Genomic DNA, 21773 nt, shown 5'->3' on the forward strand with positions numbered 1-21773 from the left:
GGGTGAGTAAAACACAAGCTAATTTTCATTTTTGGGTGAATTAACCCTTTAAGTTAATTGATCAAATTTAACAACACTGTTAAATGTAATCTTTAGCAAATCTTAAAATGAATATACATATTTCATATTGCAGAGTATACAGGTTATATATATATATATATATATATATACATTTTTTATTTTTTTTATTTTTTTATATTATACTGTGCTAAATTCTCCTGTAGCATTTAAAACAATAAAAAAAAAAATAAAAAATTATAATTTGTTTTGACAAAATTGTACAGAATTTTAATATCAACAATGTATTGGTTGTCGGCCGTAACATGAAACATTTCATGAAACATTGCTTTCTATCTAGTAGTAGTAAATTATAATATTGGTGCATCCCTAATAAAACTTTTTGGCACCCCTAATAAAAATGTATTTATTAAATCATTGCTTATTTTGGGATCTGACTGGTACTATGGTGATGATGGTACTTTTATCGTTGTTGCTTGAAACATACTGTGGCATATTCAGTTACAGAAAACACTAAGTATCAGACTTGTGGTTCCATTTTAATAGTTCTGTAATGGGTGTCTTTTAAAAAATAAGTAGTCACAAGGACAGAAGACGTTTTACAAACTTTTTATTTTCCATGTTAAATTCACAAATGCATTACTTGGGGTTTAATATCATAGTAACTTTCATAGTACTTGGAAGGATAAATGTGCATACTGAAACTTTGTGTTATAATTTTAGTACTCCTAATTTTCAGTTCCACATTTCTAAAATAAGCAGAACTATTGTGTTGTCTGTTGGATTTTTAGTTTGTATAAGATTTTACAGAGATCTTACTCTTTCGGTAGAAGGCTTAATATTATATAGTATTATATTATATAATATTAAGGTTTAGTCCTAGATCCAAAAGAACAAAAATCATTTAAAATATTTTTTATATATAATTTTTTTTCGTTTTTTATATTAAGATCAGTCATACATGAGTTAACCTGTGGTTTTAATGTTCATGTTTTATCATTTTTGTTTTTTTTTAATCATACTTTTGTCATACTTTTTTTGATTTGATACACATTTGTTTTTGCAGATTCCATTGCTACAGATGGTGTCCAAAAAATGCCCAGGTACCTTCTTATTACTTTGTCCCCAAAACTACTCCTCCAATCATAGTTTTTGTTGACCGTTGTAGAGAGGGTTGTAAATCTTTGAGCTGCTCATGCAATCACAGTTCCTTGCTGGTGCAGTTTTGTTGCAGGTGTGTTTCTGATCAGATATTGTCTGGAACGGAACAGTGATATGCTTTAGGATATCTTTCTGTTTCAGACACGTACATTTCAGGGAAGGAAGTTAGTGTGCTTTTGGAGGTGTGCTAAGGTGGGTGAAGGATGGAAGGTGTTGCCATATGCACTGGTGTTGCATTTCTCACCTGCAGTGCCATTACAGTCCTCCAGGTTTTGACAGCTGTCTGTCATCAGTAACACAGCACTCAATTCGTTTTTTCTTTTTGTACATTTCACAAACTTAGTGAACATACCGTAGTTTAAGGTGTAGTAGTTATTTTTTTCTTTTTAAGAAATCCTTATTTTTTCTTTTTCTTTGTTTCCAATTCTTTCTGCTGTGTTCTTCTATCACTTGAAGCCTTTTTAAATGACTTCTGACACATTTTAAAAATTGCTCCCACCTATTATATTTCATCAAATGGCATATTTTTATTATTGGCATGGTTAGGTAATATTTCTTCTGTTATTAGTAACCAGTTCGATCACATTTTATTGGTGCTACTGTCATGTTACCACAAGAATGTTTCTAAAAGCATGTGGAGGGAACTGGAAACAGGGTCTTTATATGCTTTTTAAAAAATTCAACAACATTTTATTCTATGTATCATTTTCAAAATTCAGACTGATTTACACCAACAGTACCCCAGAATGCAAGAACGTGTCCTGTGTGAATGCTTGAACACTTCAAAGTTCTAATTCACACAAAAAGTGACATTTATTTAATCATTTATTTGGCCTCATGTCATTTCAAAACTGTTTTTTTTTTTTGTCTTTTATGAAACACAAAAGATATTATCATAAAAATTAAAATAAATAAACGCACCATAAAAAATCCATAAAGTGGTCTGAAATCATAAGAGATTCAATATTTGCTGAAAATCATGCCTTGTTTTTTTTTTAGAGAGAGCGCTACTGTTTGCCTGTTATCTGCACCCTCTGTTTGAGTGATTCTATGTCTTTTATGAAACACAAAAGATATTATCATAAAAATTAAAATAAATAAACGCACCATAAAAAAATCCATAAAGTGGTCTGAAATCATAAGAGATTCAATATTTGCTGAAAATCATGCCTTGTTTTTTTTTTTAGAGAGAGCGCTACTGTTTGCCTGTTATCTGCACCCTCTGTTTGAGTGATTCTATTTTTGAGTGATTGTCTATTTTCTTAAATAAAGCTGAATAAATGATCATTCTATGCAAACTTTGAATATGCTAATGAGTCTTAAAGGGATAGTTCACCCAGAAATGAAAATTGTGAAATTTATGCAGCTTTGTCTTTCCAAACCTGTATGACTTTCTTGTTCTGTGGAACCTAAAAGATATTGTGAAGAATATTGGGATATTTAAACATAATAGGTAATATTTCTATGTATTTAATGTATGTGTTGAAGAAAGAAAGACATACAGTTTTGGAATAACTTGAGATGATAAATGATAACTTTTAGGGTGAACTATCCCTATTCTGCTTTAGTCGATATTAATCCATTGGTTAATAATAATATTTAATAATTAACAATAATTAATTGTAATCTAGCTTTAATATTTTTCAATCAAGAAATGCTGATACAAAATTACGATTCTTTTCTTTCTACAGGAGTAGAAACCAGCTTAACATTGAAGAGAGAGAACACCGACAGCTCAGATGAATCAGCCAGTCGTGTGAATGGCACTGAAGAATTCTACCTCGAGTCCTCCAGACCTCTTACATGTGTGGACAAGCTGGAAAAACAACTTTGCCTGAAGAGAAAGAAAGGCAGAATAAAGATTTCCTCCGAAAGGACATTTTTAGAGCAGACCAGTTCATCATCACAAGAGGATGAGTTCACTGAGGAACCAGCGAGATGGAGCGTCGTCAGTTCCTTAGAGAGAGATGAATGGGAAGTGTCTCCTGTGACTTCCAATGAAAGGGGACCACATGTGGAGGTAAAGATCGAAGATGAAACCCAAGAAGAGCTTGAGAACTCTGCCTGGGGGCGACCTTTGACCTCTGATGACTTCTCCTCTGATAGCACCGGTGAAGAGACTGAAAGCACATCATTGATGTCTTTTCAGAGCCGCAGATCCTGCTCAGCAGAATCTCAGGGCTTGTCCAAAGGGCCTTCCAGCATGGTCCTCAAGCTGAGGAAGGTCTTCTACAATAAGGGTCGCGGGGGTAGAGTCACCCACTACCAGAAGGTCACTGATTCTTTGGAAGCTCCTGCAAGGTTCAGACGCACAGACAGCGATCATTACAGAAAAAAAAACACAAATCATCCCGGCACAAAAGGCGCCACAAGGACAGGGAGTTTTCTTTCAGTTCATACTCTCAAAGTAATCCATACCTCTCCAAAAAACATGGTTCCAAGCACCAACGCAGATGGGTCCTGCGCTCCGCTGGGCAGTCTGCCCATCTGGCCATGGAGAACAGATATCCTGACCTGGTGGGAAAGAGGATTCGGCATTTGTATGAGGAAAACGACAAAACAGAAGTGTGGTACAGAGGAGTGGTGCTGCGCAGCCACGAGCCACATACCAACCCACTGAAAACTGTATTTGAGGTCAAATATGATAGTGAGCCTGAATGGCAGTACTATCTTGAGCTGCTGTTAGACTATAAGAAAGGATGGTTGAAAGTGGAGGACTAAGTCTTGACGGTATTAATGTTTTTATTTTGCACCCGAGAACCGAATTGATTCAAAAATGGGAATATACTCTGAATTGATGAGCAGTGAAGCAGTCAAATGTTTATAAGTCTTGAATTATTCTTTGCGACCCAAAAACTTGACATAACATGACATTGTTGTATGTAAGCAGTGTATGTTCAGTTTCAACTCTCCTTTGTGTTTCTGGTGTCAATAATGTTTCAGTTGTTACTTGTGAAGTTGTTGCTCTTTTTATAATGTTGGCAAACATTCCCAGCAGGTGACATGTTGGTAACCGTGTTTAAGCTTTCCATGTAATTGAATGAAAGGGAATACTGTATAGCAAGATGTTTAACTGTTTACAGAATTATTTTTATATTGGCTGCTGTCATGTTATATACCTGACTTAACACCTTTGCAAGTTCTTCATGAAGTGCTTTTTTTAAATTAAAACGTACAACACATTTTTTTAAGGGAAAAAAAGGAAATTGCAACTTCATGTATTACCATTCAGATGTAAGTTTTTTTTAATGTTTTTGAAAGAAGTATCAAGTTCAAGGCTGCATTTATTTGATTAAAAATACAGTAAAAATAACATTGTGAAAAATGACAATTTAAAAGAACTGTTTTTATATATTTTAAAATGTAGTTCACTACTGATGGAAAAGCTGATTTTTTTTAGCAGCTTGACTTCAGTGTCACATGATCAGAAATCATGCTGATTTGTTGTTCAAAAATTTCTTTGAAATCTCTTGTGCGGCTTAATATTTTTGTGGCAGTCATAAAAAAATTTTATGGTTCATGGTTTACAAGGTTCAGAACAAAAATTATTTGAATTAAAAATATTTTATAACATTAAATGTCTTTACTGTCATTTTTGATCCATTTAATGTCCTTGCTGAAGAAAAGTAACCTTTAAAAAAAAACTTACTGACCCCAGACTTCTGATTAGTACTGTATCTCACATTTTGACTTTAACCTCTTAGTTACCTTTTTTTTATTTTTCTGAAATAAGTGGAATAAGTGGTTTCCTTGTGAACTTCCAGAGCAACTAAAAGTGAGAGGTCAAAAGTACAACAACAAAAAGTGATATGCTACAGAGCAATGTCAGTGATTTGTTCTACATCCCATTTGTCCTGTAGGTTTCATTTTCAAAAGAAATTGCAAAAGATACTCCAAGTCTGGTTGCAAATTTTGCCGTCTTAACGTGTTTCTCCAGTAACTCATTTAATCTCATATACCTGACCAATGAGACAATGTCCACCAATTCGAAAGCCCATGTTTTATTATCGTTACAGTTCTTCAGTTTAGACCAGGGGTGCCCAATCCCGTTAGAGAGCGACCTACCTGCAGAGTTCAGGTCCAACACACCTGCCTGTAATTATCGAGTGCTCCTGGAGATCTTAAATAGCTGGTTCAGTTGTGTTTGGCCAGAGTTAGAGCTAAACTTTGCAGAAAAAAAGAGCTCCAGGAACAGGATTGGTCACTTCTGGTTTAGATGAATCAGTTAAGATTGGTCTCCCTCTGGTGGACATTTACATTGTGAACATTAAAATCCAACTCTCAAATGTCTGTCATGACATCCATGTGCTTATTTGTGGACTGCACTAATCCTTTGGATAAGATCCTGTTCTATATAAAGCATAAACATCTTCTAGTGTTACTGACAAACAATCCAAAGCAACAAAAACCCAAGATGCGTCGAACACACAGGCTTGAAATAAACACAAAAGCACACAAACTAAAGCAATGTTTGCAACATGTTGCACTTTAATATTCGTTTTCTTCAAAATGAACAACTAATTTCTTACACATTTGTACACTATGTATATAAGAAATCAAAAAAATTGAATCGCATAAAGAAAGGATACATGTAGAAAAGTATTAAAAGTTTTTGGATGTCTCAACAAAATGAGAGTAGCTGCTTTTTGTTACCATGAATTGGATGCTCATGAACTTCCAGACATGATCAAATAGGCGTAACTTAATAGCAGTGACCGGAAGGGGACAGGTAAACACTAAGCTGCATTCAGTGGCAGTGTATAACCATTCCATATTTTGTAGATCACACCGTGTGTCCCATTGTAATAGAAACTACAGGGACCTACAAAGTAAACAGCCAAACTTTTTTCCCCATTTCTTGTTCTGCAATATGCTTGCATGAAATGTATGTTTATACCTGGAAGACCCTCTCAGCACTCATTCACGGCATATTACAAAGACTTAAATAAAAATAAAATTGCATTCCAGAAATCATTCCCAGCACACAAAGCAAAAGGATTAACAGGCAACAATGCAAGAGAATGCTATTACTTTGAATGCAAAATGCATTTTAGTACATTTATTTTCATGGAGCACATTTGAAGTACAAAAGAAAAAAAGGAAGAAAGAAAAGCCAATATATCAGTCTCACTTCCAGCAGAAAGTGAGGGGAAAAAATCACCAGTTTGAGACTGACACTTTGGTGTTGTCTGAATATGCCAACTTGATCTGCAATGACACTGTCCCACCTGTGTCTATCCCAGAACCCCACCTCTGTTCCCCTGAAGACAGGGTGTCAGAGCTTCAATGATGGTCACGGAGCATCCACACACAATTTGTAAAATTTTGCATGAACAAAGTGTACACAAATGCAACATCATGTACGAAGGTTACATCACATATCCCCTGAAACTATATCATGACTCAAACGGCCCTTTGGAAACCATTGCGGGTGCAAACGTGATTATTTGACACAAAAAGAGTTAAAGCGGTGTGGAATCTCACAGCAGAGATAACCGTGGCTTCCAACTAGTTTTGCGGTGTGCAAAAGAATCGATCATGTGGAAAATGTCTAACCCTGTTTGTCAATGGCTCAGTCAGAACACTTGACTACAGATGTCAAGAAAGCAGCACAACAGGCCCATCAGTACAATTTCATCTACGTACATGTTGGACGGGCAGAGAAAGAACCTCGAGCCGGGATCGAAAAATAAACTTCAGAGAGACAAAAAGAAAAAATATAAAAGGTTATACGAGTGAATGTCACTCAGTTTGGCTCTCAGAAATTATTCATTTAACTTAAAATCATATTACGATACTAAATCTACCTGGGAGGAGGGAGGAGAATAACAGCAAAGGAGGCAGAGCAGAGGAAACCACTGTTCTGTTTGAAAAGTTTGAACTCTTGGAAAAAGCAGCAAAAGTTAAACTACCCTCATTTCCTCCAACCAGAAGCTCTCACAAGACTCCTAGTAGGCAGAAAAAAGCGCCACCTTGGCACGATCTGCTCAATTTGGCAGAATGTATTCCCGCTCAATCCCTGTGGAGGGAGAGACACGGACTCTCGATTTATGTCAAGCATATGTCAAGTCCAAACCTCTTTAGAGGGGCGATCCAAGATAGGGAAAGACACTCAATCTACACAGCAAATATATTAAAAAAATGTTATATCTGTAAAGATAAATATCTTTTAAAAATGATGCAAACACATGCCACTCGTACTCTTTAACTTCCATGCATATGCATTATTTACAAATTGAAAAATACCGATTTTGTCCGGTTTTTTTTTAGGGTGTTTTTTGTGTTCTATTCCACTAAGGTCTGTAAGCTGAAAAGTCACCTCCTTACAATCAACCAATCAACATTCAGCAACCCAAACACGGATCTCGCCAGACATGGTCAGAATGATTAAAGCCATTTTGAAAACAAAGTCCATTTTCCACACACAAAAAGAGTATATAAAATAAAGTCAAACAGAACACGTCCACAAACATAACTGATAAGGAGGGAAAAGATTTCCGAGGGCAAGATCTCACAATGCAAGCAAAAGGAAGATATTTTGCCTTTTTGTTGGATTTCTCAGTCTTGCGCTTCACGCTGCTAACAATACTGTTGAACATGTATTATTTTATTTTTAATATTCTAACTTTTTCATTTAAATATAATTTATTCTTATGCTTTTCTTGAAACAAAAATCTGCAAAAATTATGCAATGCAGGGCGGTTTGCCAGGGAGGCGGCAGCGGAGGTCTGTGCTGCTCATTTGTCATTGCATCAGCACTCTAGTGGGTGGAGTTTGTCTCCAAGAGTCTGTGGTGTGGAGATGTAACCTCAATCCTCGATGTACTCCCACAGGTCTTTGTCATAGCCTTCATGTACGTGTTGCAACAGCACTCTCCGTCTGCTCTCACAGTATCTGCACACAAGAGCATCAAAACATGGACTGTTATAAACAAAGAGACGCATGCAAAAGTTTCCTGTAAAGTATGGACATGCTTGAATCCATGGAAATGCACACTTTGAATGAAATAAAAGTTGTTTTATGTCAAGGGTTTTCAAACTGGCCAGGAAGGGCGCTAGAAGGTCTGTGGAAAATATTAGAAACTGTTTGGTTGCCAACATTCTTCAAAATATCTTTTTTAAAGAAGGTCCTACAGGTTTGGAACAACGTAAGGTTGAGTAAATGATGACCATTTTTATTTTTGGGTGAATTATCCCTTTAAAGAAAATGTGTACACTTGCCTGTATTTATCTTGAACTTTCTGCTTAATGTCCTGCAGGGAATCTTGGGAGATGTCTCGTTCCAGGTATCCAGACAGAACCTCTGTAGCATTCTCCAGATCTGCCTGGTTATTCTGGGTGCAAACACAAACCACAAAACATTTAATATGACATTATTCATGTTTTTACAACACAATCCAACACCTTTTCAAAAATGATTATCACTGGTTTACCTCGAAGATGATAGACTGGTTGTTCTTCTTGAGGTAGAATGCAAAGACGTAGGTGAACATGAGCGTGGAGCGGCACTGGCACAGCACGTCCACGGCCTTCTTCAGGAACTGCACCTCAATCCACGACATGTTGTGCTGCTGCATCTCCTCCATCTTCTGTTTGACCTGGGCGTACAGCTTGTGCTCGAAGCGCAGGCTCTGCATGTGGTTCATGTAGCGGTTGCAGTAGAACAGGTACCTCTGCAGGGCTGCTCTGGAGCGCTGAACAAAACGCACAAACATATGAAAGGTTTAAAAATGAGACTACAATTTGCATGTTCAGCACGAATGGACTGACATTATTTACCTCTTGAGCATCCCGGGCTGCCTTGGCATCATCCTCGTTATAACGATTACAGTTGTACCTTCGAGTAAAAACACGTTCAAGAAAAAAGTTCAATTAGCCAATAATGTTTTAGACATCAATAAACGAACGTAAAATAAAAATAAAAAAGCTGAATGAGTCACTCTTGGTTTTCCAAAGTGATGTTTGCAAGTGATCTGTTAACGGATGACTCTATGGAACAAGGAGGAGAAAGCTAGCCTTTGAGCTCTCGAGTTTAAGTGGGACCTGTTGATCAAAGATGTGCAAATGAAAACGTTGCCTTGGGAAAAGGTAGAAGAGGAGCATTTAGGTTTACCTTTAAGAAGAGAATTTAGGGAATTGAAAGTCACATTTGACTGGTGGATAGTTCTATTTAGGTGTTTGGTTCATAAAGCTTACACAAATACTTCAACCACAGAAATGAAAATAAATTTATAGAAACCCAAATTCCTAAAAAATTATTTGTGCTTCTGTGTTATAAGTATTTGTGAAGTATTTCTAAACCAAACCCCTCTCCCCTCTTGTTATCTTATGAATAACTGTCAATCCACATTAATTCAAAAGCTTCAAGATTCAAATGCAGACAACTTGGCGAACTAACTAACTAACTAATTCTCTTATTGTTAGGGTATTTAAAAAAAAGAGAGATTCTTTTTATTTAATCTTGTAACATTTAAACTTTAATTAAAAAAAGTCATTTAATTTTTGATGATTTATTATAATTCCATGTAATTTTATTGCATGTATTTAATATTTAAATTATTTTACATTAAACTATATTCATATTAAATTATATCCTGCCTTTTGTTTGTTAGGTTATTTTTTTAACGCCATGTAAACATCGGGAATATTTACATGGCAAAAACAAGGTCAGCATCATAATCCATACAATTTTAAATTATTATATAAAACATTTTAACTTGACAAAAAAAAAATACATTCAGGTGATACATTACGAAGCGTTTTCTGACAGTATTATAAAAATTACAGTCCGACAGGATGTGTTTATATCCTGCCTTTTAATTTTACAGAATATTTGTAATATCAGCTCTCTGTATATACTATATACAGAGTCACTGTATATACTAGACCTTGTTACTTTTTTTCCAGATATCTGGCAACTCTTTACTCATGAACTCTTTACTTTGGGGAAGTCGTGGCCTAATGGTTAGAGAGTCGGACTCGTAACCCGGCAGGGATTGTAGGTGGGGGGAGTGAATGTACAGCGCTCTCTCCCACCTTCAATACCATGACTGAGGTGCCCTTGAGCAAGGCACCGAACCCCCAACTGCTCCACGGGCGCCGCAGCATAAATGCTCCGGGTGCCCACTGCTCCGGGTGTGTGTTCACGGTGTGTGTTCACTGCTGTGTGTGTGCCCTTTTGATGGGTTAATTGCAGAGCACTAATTCCAAGTATGGGTCACCATACTTGGCCACATGTCACGTCACTCCACTTCATGAAGAGAACACGTTTGTGTGAGAGAAAGTTTCAGAAGAGAATGGAAAGAGAGCAGTATGCACACTAAATATCAGCTATTGTTTATGTCGACTGGCCACGAGTTATTTAATAAAGTGGTTTGAATTAAACACCTTGTAGACGCTGAGTTTTTCATATTTGCTATACCATCATATATGCTCAAGTTTTCAGCATCATAAAAATGTGATCAGCAAGTTGAGAGATCACGTATCGAATCAATGAAAGTGATTATTAGCTGGTTCCAGTCAGTGGCTAATCGTTAGGAGTCATAGAAACGAAAGGTTTTCTGGATCCATATTTGACCTCAAAGCATAAGTTAATCAGGTTGGAAGTCACTGCAATACACAATCCTTGCAGATACATACTTCAAAATTCATACATTTTCAGCTGTTAATATGAAGCCTTTACAATCTTAAACAACCAAACACCTGGACCTACCAAGCAGAGCCATGTGGCTCCCAGGGCCCCAGGCAAACCCAGCAGAATTCTGCTTTGCAGTTCTGGTTCCGGCACACCATATGGTTGCAGCCACCATCTTTCTCTATGGTGACGTGGCATTTTGGACATTCCTGCAACACAACAGGAAGAAAGTTATTTTTCTGGGTCATCGGAAGACACAGGGAAAAATTTTCCACATCAAAATGAGTCTAACCACTGACCTTTGTATTTGCTGCAATCCAGTTTGATGTCTCACTGTCATCATCACATTTTTTAATCCATTTCCTTAACCACTGGGAACGAGAGGTAAAATAGCATCAGAGGACATACAGAAAACAATTCACCATAAAAATTAGGACAACTAAAAAGTAAGGTACACATGATAGAATATTATATAAAAACATGTACAAGAGCATGGAGTTGTGTAAGTGCTTATGAAGGGTTAAATGTTCTCTCTCAGTGGAAGATGATTGTAATGCCCATATGAGAAGCACAAGGGACTAGAAGCTTCCTTCGTTTTTGCCAAGACTACCCCCACAATAACAAGACAAGTCCCTGAAGAGCCTCTTAATGCTGAGAGTAGGAGAGGTGGCAGTCTGCTAGCTTTCTTTGTTCAGACAGAAAAACACTTGCCATACCAAATCAACATATTCCCCTGCTTTCTACTGAAATGACTACACTTATAATGTGCATTAGTTTTTTTCAGAGCAGTCCTTAACATATTTCAGAATGGATGTCTATTAATGGCATTGGAATGGGGCATTCTACTCATTTTGTCTCAGTATTTAGAGAGAATGGGATTTATGCACATAAAGGGTTTTGAGGTTAATATCAATGTAGAGAAATTAAATAAATAACGGTATTTATGGAAAAGTATGGTCCAGGTTTGTCAGCCAGAAATAACGGCCAAAACGGTCCTTAACTGTGAAAAACACAGAAGGCATTGTTGACAATGAAAAGCTATAAAAATCATGTACAATGACACAAAGCCATGACTCGACATATTTATATATAAACACTAATAGCATTGTTGTACCACTTCAGTTGGTCTTAAAGATTTTAAACAGACAATGTTGCCACAACACACCTTACACTTCACTGGATCGTGCCAATTTTCTCCACAGTTGAAGCTGCAAAATAATTGAAAACATATTAGCATTCTCTCATCAAGCACAAATATCATGAACACAAAAATCACTTGATCTCTTTAAAATTATATAATATATAATACAATTATTTAAAAGAAAAAATAATATTATTTCACAATATTACTGTTTTTTTACTGAATTTCTGATCAAATAAATGCAGCCATGGTGAGCATAATATATACATACATATACATAAAATTACTCTTTGCTCTAACGGAGTCTTTGCTTCCCAAAATCAACAAGTAGCTGTGACGGCTGGATAAGATTACCAGTGCCATCTAGGGAACATGTCTCCGGGGTTCTAGTGTCACTGGCTTGATCAGGTTTTTCATGAGCTGGTGGAAGCCCTAAAACTGATCTGAGGTCACGTTCCAAAAGTATTTGATCTCATTAGGAGTTCAGTGTCTTACCAAAACTGCCGACCACACTTGCACCGTACAGGTTTGGCATCTGGGTACTGTACTTTGACAACGTGATGACAGTCAGGTGCTGGACACCATTTTAACAGTCGGTTACACTGCAGAGGAAGAGAACAGAATAAACCAAATTGACAAACCAAAAATCACAAGTGAAACAACTGAATGCTGATGATTCATTTTTATCAAGCATTATTTGATCAATGTCTTGTTTCAATAAACTTTATTTTAAATTGGCCGATACCTTAAAATTTGTATTTATTTGCAGGTTTAAAAAAAACAAAACATATTTTCTATGTGGTATCAGACTTTTCGACCACACTATATAACAGAATGGAATTAAATCATACCTCTACAAAACTATTGGTTATTAAATGCTGGTACTTCAACTTCACTTTTGAATCTGTAATTAGTCGCCTGTTGAAATAATTGAGATATATTTAGTTCACGGAAAAACAGACATACATGCTTAAATCCTATATTTATTTTCCACCAAAGGGTACAAAGTGCATACAAAAAGATCAGACCCTGTACCTGCATCACAAAAGCAGCAGGGAGATCATATGTAAGTTAAGACAGCTGTGCATATCCCAAATAATCTAACTGAATCGACAGGATGTGCCGTGTTGTGACTCATACCTCCAACAAGACAGGGTAACAGAGTGTCCAACTTCTGACTAGAAATAAACACTATCAGCTCATCTAGGATAGGCAAAATATACTTCAGGACACTGAGCTAAGAATAATGAACTCAACAAGGCTTTCGTACAGTATATCACAAGCAATGGTGACATGAGACAGAGACCCTATAAGGGAGTGGAGATAGACTACTCTTAGAAAAATAAATGGGAGAAATTTTAATGTAATTCTTAAAACAATTTCAATACTGCGATTAATATATTGTTTGTTTTTTAAACCAACTGCCTACATAAAAAGTGTGGCCGCAGAGAGAACTTACTTTCCTTCAAACAACACAAAATAATTTACTTAAGTCTTTCTATAAATATTCCTTTCACAAACACTTACATGACTGTGCTGTCATCCACCAAAATATCACAGCTATGAGCAGGACAAGAAATGGTCTAGAGCGGAAACAAACAAGCTTGTGTTACAATAGGTCAGAAAAACAGACAAAATGTCAGTTGGCACAGAAAAAATCTGCTATAGCCAGTATGAATAGTTCAATACCTAAATATGAAATAGCTGCAACATGTACATCAGCCCATCAGATTGACAGGCTACTACCTCAAGCGTATTTGCGCGTGTGCTCTCCAAAGAGCATTCACAGTGTAAATGCAGTGGCTGCAAATTGTTTATAATATTAAGCAAGCAATATTGACACCGCTATTTACTTTTTGCCCCCAAAGGCAGTTAACTTCACAATTACAAGCAGATTTAGCAATTACAGATATATATCATAGTTTCCACAAAATGTAAAAAAAATAATAATAATGTAGTTTTCTACATTGACAATAATAATAAATGTTTTTGAGCATCAAATCAGCATATTAGAATAATTTCTGAAGGATCATGTGACACTGAAGACTGGAGTAATGGCTGCTGAAAATTCAGCTTTGTCATCACAGGAATATATTACATGTTAAAATACAATTTTATTTCAAATTTTAATATTTCACAAATATTGCTGTTTTTACTGTATTTTTAATCAAATAATTGCTGTCTTGGTGAACATAAGAGACTTCTTTCAGGAAAAATAAATCAATCTTATCGACCCCAGACTTTTGAAATGTAGTGTGTATTATTAATTTTGTTTACTACTCTAACTTTTTAAATAAAGTGGTGTTTGTATTAGTTGTTTCTGTGGCATTGTGAATCACAAAATTTCACTGGTATTAGACACAATTACTGAAATTTTGGTATCATGACAAAGGTTCTATGTACTAAGAGTTGGAATATGTACCTGTCCCATTCCTTCCTCTATGATTTTGGTGGTTAAGTAATCACCCCAGCACTGCATGCAGAACTTGTGCCCACATTCCAGACCAGTGAAGTACTGCAAAAGAACAACCAACACCAAATCCACATTTTGGGAAAGTTACAATTAATAACACAAGAAACTTCTAAAAACAGTGTAAATGTCTATTTCCAATAGTCAATAATAAATGTAATACATTTCTTCTTTTAGAGTGGATCTTGCAACAATAACTCAGTAACACAGGATACAAATAACAAACACTGAAAAACATTAAACCAAAAAAAAGCAATGAAACAAATCCTAGCTAACAGCTATCCAGTGTTGGGTGCCCATGAAACACAATGAGCCTTGTTGTTCTCTTCAACAGATCGATACAACCAACATCCTTTTTTGGCTCAGATAGGGATCTTACAAATCAGTTCTGACTTCTGAACAGGTGACAGAAGAGTCAGCCGTAGTGATTATCTACCGCTCCTACAACGCATCCCTTTGTCATGCGTTTTACAGTCTCAGGCCCCCCGGTAGGAAATGCCTGGTTCTCTCTCTTGGGACAACAGACAACGTGGCAAGAACAAATCAGCTTAATATTTGTGGTAGGACTGACGCAAGCAGAGCATTGCTTACAACAATACCTCAACTAGTTTAACAGCACTGTGCAGCGCTAATGGTATTTAGGGAACATCTCATGGGAACTGAGTGGTGGTCAGCTTTATGAAGCAACACATTAACATAGAAATGACAATTTGGTCAAACTGAATGTCCTAATAAACTGATACTTTAAACACATTCACAATCTGATTAAAGCTCTTAGTTAAGCATAACTCTCAACATCAAACTGATAAGTTTGCTGTATCATGTGGCCCCAACTGATCCTTTGTTTTAAGCAGACAAGCCGTGAGACAGGGACTTCCTGGTTGACGCTACAGTTAAATAGTTCATAGTCTCGATTCAAAGCAATAAATAGAACAGTTTCCAAATCCCTGCTGCTTAATCCAGAGTTTTCTTTCAGACAGTTGCTGGCTCTCATGATAAAGCCGATCAAAACAATACATGCATGCATGCATGCAAGCATGCCATCCTTTCACTGACACACACACACACATTTCTCAAGGTTCCCTGCAAATCCAAAGACCCGCCTGTTCCTCTCCTCAGTTGCTTGGTATACAATATGAGTAATCCAGTGAAGAGCTTACTGGTGAAAGGAGCTCATTAGAAATCCTTCCTTCACAGAGTGGCAAACATGAAAACACAGATATGTCAAAATAATACTGCATACCACTTTCACATATCCCACAACGCAACAGCGTCCAGTCCAAGTGGTAAACAATCTGTTCACACTGCCATGCGATTCAACAGATTCACTGAAACAACCAGGTACAGATGGAATCTGCAGACGTTGCATCTAATGCGCCGATTTTCTGAGGAAATATACAGAATTCTGTAGAATGGATGTAAATACATTAAATACACTACGGTATAATTTGGGGTCTGTACATTTTTAAAGAAACGAATGCAAGGATGCACTAAATTAATCAAAAATTACACTTGCAAAAAATCAATTTCAAATAAATGCTGTTCTTTTAAGCTTTTTAAGCAGTAGAACTGTTTTCGAATGTGAAAATAGGAAGAAATGTTTCTTGAGCATCAAATCAGCGTATTAGAAAGATCACGTTACACTGAAAAAAAAAATCAACTGTGCCATCAAATTAATAAATAACTTTTTTAAAGTATATTAAATTAGAAAAAGGTTATTTTAAATGGCATTTTCTGACAGCACAGAATGAGCAACTCTAACATAATAATAACACTGCACAATATTACTGTTACTATAATGTATTTTTGATCAAATAAATGCAGCCTTGGTGAGCATAAAAGACCCCAAATGTTTGAACAGTAGCCACTTGATATTGATTACAGCCATTATTATTATTATGTGACAAATTACTAATTAAAGCCTAAATAACTGCTAGCTGGTGTCATGAACAACAACACTCCAAAGAGCAGCAATGATGTGATTTCCACTGTGTTTAGACAACAGAGTTCCTCCTTGCCCGTCAGGGAGAGAAAGCCTGAACTACAGTACTCCAAAAAGGTTATTTGGGCTGACATGTCAAAGGAGCATATTGACAGACAGTCCAGAGGGATGCTGGGAGACGTGACCACCATAACCTTCTGGATGTGCAACCACCCTAACTCGACGTTCCTCAACTAAACCAAAGTCTTCTTTCCGTTCTGTTGAAAATGTAAGGCAGGTCTTCTAGAACAAGCTTGAACTGTACTGGGACAAACACACAGCAGATACTCTTAAAATAGAAATATATAGGTATGAAGTGAGCCACAGCATTAAACACTTCAACTTATCACAGAAACAGCATGTAAACACAACAAAATGCATTTGCTGACGGCACAGAACGAGCAAATCTAATCAATTAGCACACAATCTGGAAATTAACCAGCATAAACAAAACAAAACTGCGGGACGCAGAGTGAAATGTCGAGCTTCAGGAGACAGTTGATACTCCAAACAGCCTGTGGCTATGACACTGCAGCAGAAAGCAAAAATAAATCATTACTCAAATTCACTTTGCTGGGCTATTTTTGTGCTCTTTAATCAAACATAACCAACCATGATGAAGCATAGGCTCCGCCATGTTGTTGTCGGGAGCAACTAGGTAACTCTCACATGCTAACGCGACCTACCCCATATCCCAGCTTAACAGAGAACGAAGAAGACACCTTCTTCTTCATCAGACTAGCAACAACCTCCCCTGAAAACCTATGAACACGTCGCAATATAGTCTCTGGTGTACTTAAATTTGGGTTGTATGCTCGTGGTTAGCTTACAAAGCTAGTGTGACCAGGAATAAGGGGTTCTAATAAAAATGGAGTGATTTACAATATTATTATTTTACTTTATATGTGACGTGGGTTGTCATATGTTAAAATGCAAAGATTTCGGCAATGCAAATGTAGTTTTGTTTAAGCGTAGTCTCTGGTGTACTTAAATTTGGGTTGTATGCTCGTGGTTAGCTTACAAAGCTAGTATGACCAGGAATAAGGGGTTCTAATAAAAATGTGAGTGATTTACAATATTATTATTTTACTTTATATGTGACGTGGGTTGTCATATGTTAAAATGCAAAGATTTCGGCAATGCAAATGTAGTTTTGTTTAAGCAAAGCGCATATAATGGGACTTATCGGTCTGATTTTGTATGCAAGTTAACTAGAAGCTAGTTAAGCATCTTATGTCATTACTGGATGTGTTAAGGACAGGGAAAAGGCTAGGCTGACGCAAACCTTCTCATTCATATCTGTGATCATGACCATATATTTATCTTGTCGACGTACCAACGATGGTTTTAAAATCAGTTTGGTTCAAAGGACAGCTGATGCATTTTTCATGTCTCTCGTGTTGTCAACGGGGGGCAAAGTTTCCCAGAGCAATGTAAAAATCTCCTCTTTTATTATAACGGGTAATCCAGGGTGATCTAAGCTCAGGGGAAGCCCTAAAAATACTTACCTGTATGACCTCGTTGACCTCCCTGATACACTCCACCATATGCTGCAGGATCTGTTCGGCGGTTAGAACTTCAAAGCGGTAATCTTCCTCATCCTGACCGGGCCCGAGGCCGCTGCCTCCCGTCTCCCCGCAGTCGTCTCGCTCTCCGCCGGCCACAACGGGATCAACCAACTCCACCTCGCCGAGCTCCAGGGTGTCGTCCGCGGTCTCCTCTTCGCCGCTGTCTTCGCTGCATTCCTCTTCCTCGTCGTCAAATTCGTAATTGTAACCCTCGTCCGAGTCCATGACTGGGCTGCGTTTAATGTAGCGACACACCAAGTGGGATATGTTTGATGTGTATTATTTGGCAGACAGAGCAAAACAAAACGAGAATACTTCTTTAGCTTGCTAGCATTCCAGCTTTTTTAGCAGCAGAGAAAACAACAACAGAGGAGCGACGCTGCTGCTGGGCCAACAAAGAGACGCAGCGTCACGGGCCGACGCGGGGGGACGTCACGTGCGTGACACAAAACAAGACCTGTTTTGAAATAAAGTTGTTTGGCTGCTGCTCAATTAAAGTGTTTATGTGCTATCATATAACGTTACTGAATTTCTTAAAAAATACATCAAAAGATAAAATACATTTATATTAATGACGAAGTAATAAAAAAGTATGTTAATCTACTTTGTATATGTTCAATGTAACATTTGTTTTATTATTGTTTCTATTGAATATTGTTCTTGAAAAATGTGAAAAAAATATATTGGAATAAGACTGGGATGTGTGGGAAGGATTAGTGTATCTGATGTGACATTTTATTTGAAACATGACATTTTGCATTGAAAATAAATACATAGTACAGCTGTTAATAATATTTAGTAAGGTTAAGAAAAAATTGGCAATTTTACAAACCAAATTTCACACATTTTATTAATGAAGCTGTATCATAATAAAAGTTAAAGGGGGAAAAAAATCATAAAATCATTGTATTGTGGCTTTGTATAAATATTTACATCTGTGTTGTGTAAGTAATGGCTAGTTTTAACATTCATAATTAAATTATTAAACTATTTATTATATGCAGAATACTCTTCCTATATGCAATGCTCATTGCATTCCTTGCTTTGAACCACTCACTTTATAAAAAAAAGATAAAGATTCATTCATTAACGTCTTTCATTCTTCACTAACCTGCACAACAGTCGTTTTTGTACTGCAGTCATTGCCTTAGTTCATCTTTGGCCACTTGTCTGCAGCGACCAATGTAAAACTTTCATGTCGTGTATTTTTGCTAGTTTTGTTGTTTCGGTACTCTACTCTCTATGAGGTATGAAATGGCCTTTGGTCGCTCTGCTGAGCATGCGTCAGCTGGGAACTGTCATGTTGACCTACTGGAAAAAAAACATTGTTGTCAGAAGTGAGATTCGAACCCAGGCCTCCAGGGGAGACTGCGACCTGAGCGCCACCGCTCGGCCATCCTGACATATTGCACTGGATGTGTTTTTTTTTTTTTTGCCCTCTAGAGTTTAAAACTACTTTAATTTTTCTCATTTATATTTACTGTATAACCGCAATGCATACCATTTATATATATATGATATAATGCAACGTATATAATATAATTTAATATCATTTATAATATAATTTTTGCCATGACATATAGGGTGGCCATTTCTGTAAAACCAAAATTGAGGACAATTTGTGGGATTCAGTAAAGGTAGGACAAAAACTGAAAAATAATCCTAAACCTATGAGCAGTGACAGAAATAACCTTTTTTTAATTTATTTTGTGGTGATATTTTATTTCTTAAAGGTGCCATAGAATGGAAAACTGCATTTACCTGGGCATAGTTGAATAATAACAGTTCTGTACATGGAAATGACATATCGTGAGCCTCAAACACCATTTTTCCCTCCTTTTTATGTAAATCTCGAGAATGCAAAAGACCACTGTGACGTTATAGTCGGGATCACTAATAGTTACGCCCCCAACATTTGCATATACCCGCCCATGTTCTATGCCAGCCGTCAGCCGAACCTGCACAGCCGAATCATCAGAAGTTCAGGAGGTATTGTGAAGAAACAAGCGAGGATAACCTTTTTTTAATTTATTTTGGGGTGATATTTTATTTCTTAAAGGTGCCATAGAATGGAAAACTGCATTTACCTGGGCATAGTTGAATAATAACAGTTGTGTACATGGAAATGACATACCGTGAGCCTCAAACACCATTGTTTCCTCTGTAAATTGTAAATCTCCAAAAGACCACTGAAAAATAGGTGAATCAGAACATAACACCGACTGTGACGTTACAGTCGGGATCACTAATAGTTACGCCCCTAACATTTGCATATAACCGCCCATGTTCTATGCCAGCCGCCAGCACAGCCGAAAAACTTCTGCAGGTATTGTGAAGAAACAAGCGAGGATAATAGCGAAAATGGCAGATCATGGAAATAAACGTTATGTTCCAGGCTGTGCAGGGGATGTGAAGTGCAGGGATGGGTTCTGTCTGTATTCAGAAAAGCAGGGAAAACAAATAAAGCTTCTAGCTAGCCACTAAAGGGACATGGTTAGCTGCATGCTAGAGGTAGCCTGTTACATTACAGTACATACGATTTCACTTACCACATAAACAGAGTAAGGAGAGATGACTGAGGATGATGGCAAATGATATACAGATCCTGAGCACCACTGACAAGCATCTGATCTTGTAAAATGTGTGGTAAGTACTGCCGCTGTAGTTTACACAGAGCACGTGCGATCGTAAATCTTGAAAGTGAAAGTAAAAAGCGATCGTGCATTGGAAAGCAGTTTCAATGCCTTGCATATTAATAGCAGCTCCCTGATACCTGCATTTTATATACAGTATAATTACCCAACGATATAACTGCGAGAGGCAGTATTGAAATATATATATTTCCCTGTGTTTCCTTCCTGCTGTGTGAGCTACTTAAATGAGCTGCACTGTGAAACAGCCAATCAGAGCAAAGCTCAACATTGAGCCGCACTGTGAAACAGCCAATCAGAGCAGAGCTTTACATTATTATTCATGACCCTTCCAAATAAGGTAAAAACTGACCATTTCGTTCTAGGGACAAATCCTAGGGTTGTAAATGGACATGTAAAACCGTTTCTGGAGTTTTTTGCCCTTACCTAAGCCACATACCTTCTATGTATATATCAGAGAACAATTTAAAATATTGTATCAATGCATTCTATAGCACCTTTAAACTGATTTCCAGGGGCAATTGATTTACTTTTATAAGGGAATTTTCTAACCTTATTACATTTATTTAATATAAATTTATTCCAATTCTTACATTTATTTAGAATAATAAGACACTATAGGGCTGACAGCAATCAAATACTATAAGTATCAACAAAATCCATTGTTGTTTAAATGGCACAGAAGCAACACCTAAAGTGGCATTTAGATTTATTTACACAATGCTATTCAGAGATACCATAAATACATTTACACTGCAGTTACAATAGCATAAATAGTGTTATGAGAATTTAGTATTTAAATATAAATAATTTAAATAAAAAATATAAGATATATATAAAATATGTTGAATATTGAACTATGAAAACAATACTTCAAATATGAAAATAAAACCGCCTGTAGGTGGAGGCAAGTCACTGTCTTAAAGGCATAGTTCCCCCCAAAATGAACATTTACTGTTAATTTACTCACCACAGGCCATCCGAGATGTAGGTGAGTTTTTTTTCTTCAGTTGAACAGTTGAGAAGATTTTTAGCTGAAACCGTCGTCCTTGGCGATTCATTAATGGCAGGTCAGCAGCTACTGGCACTTGAGAGTCAAAAAAAAAAAAAAAGGTTTCTTGAGATCAGCATGATTTCTGAAGGATCATGT

General features: G+C 36.7%; 2 protein-coding genes across 2 annotated transcripts in view; one reads left to right on the plus strand and one right to left on the minus strand.

The window, feature by feature from the left end:
- LOC107583870 (uncharacterized) overlaps positions 1-4383 on the plus strand; it is a 15961-nt gene extending 11578 nt beyond the window's left edge. The window contains 2 exon segments of the mRNA XM_016270223.1: positions 2871-3496; positions 3499-4383. Coding sequence (XP_016125709.1) covers positions 2871-3496; positions 3499-3900 — 1028 coding nt within the window. The 3' untranslated portion in view covers positions 3901-4383.
- A 2940-nt stretch (positions 4384-7323) lies between these two features.
- LOC107583871 (E3 ubiquitin-protein ligase arih1-like) lies at positions 7324-18430 on the minus strand. Its single transcript, XM_016270224.1, has 13 exons — positions 17809-18430; positions 17091-17166; positions 14376-14501; positions 13481-13536; positions 12805-12871; positions 12449-12555; positions 11978-12020; positions 11112-11183; positions 10891-11021; positions 8958-9015; positions 8612-8872; positions 8400-8512; positions 7324-8073 (listed from the first exon to the last, which is right to left on the minus strand). The coding sequence occupies exons 1-13, from the start codon at positions 18195-18197 to the stop codon at positions 7989-7991; spliced, it is 1584 nt and encodes a 527-aa protein (XP_016125710.1). The 5' UTR covers positions 18198-18430; the 3' UTR covers positions 7324-7988.
- Positions 18431-21773: the final 3343 nt, after the last annotated feature.

The sequence above is a fragment of the Sinocyclocheilus grahami genome, unplaced genomic scaffold (genome assembly GCF_001515645.1).
Source record: "Sinocyclocheilus grahami isolate Dianchi unplaced genomic scaffold, SAMN03320097.WGS_v1.1 scaffold55.1, whole genome shotgun sequence".
NCBI lineage: Eukaryota > Metazoa > Chordata > Actinopteri > Cypriniformes > Cyprinidae > Sinocyclocheilus > Sinocyclocheilus grahami.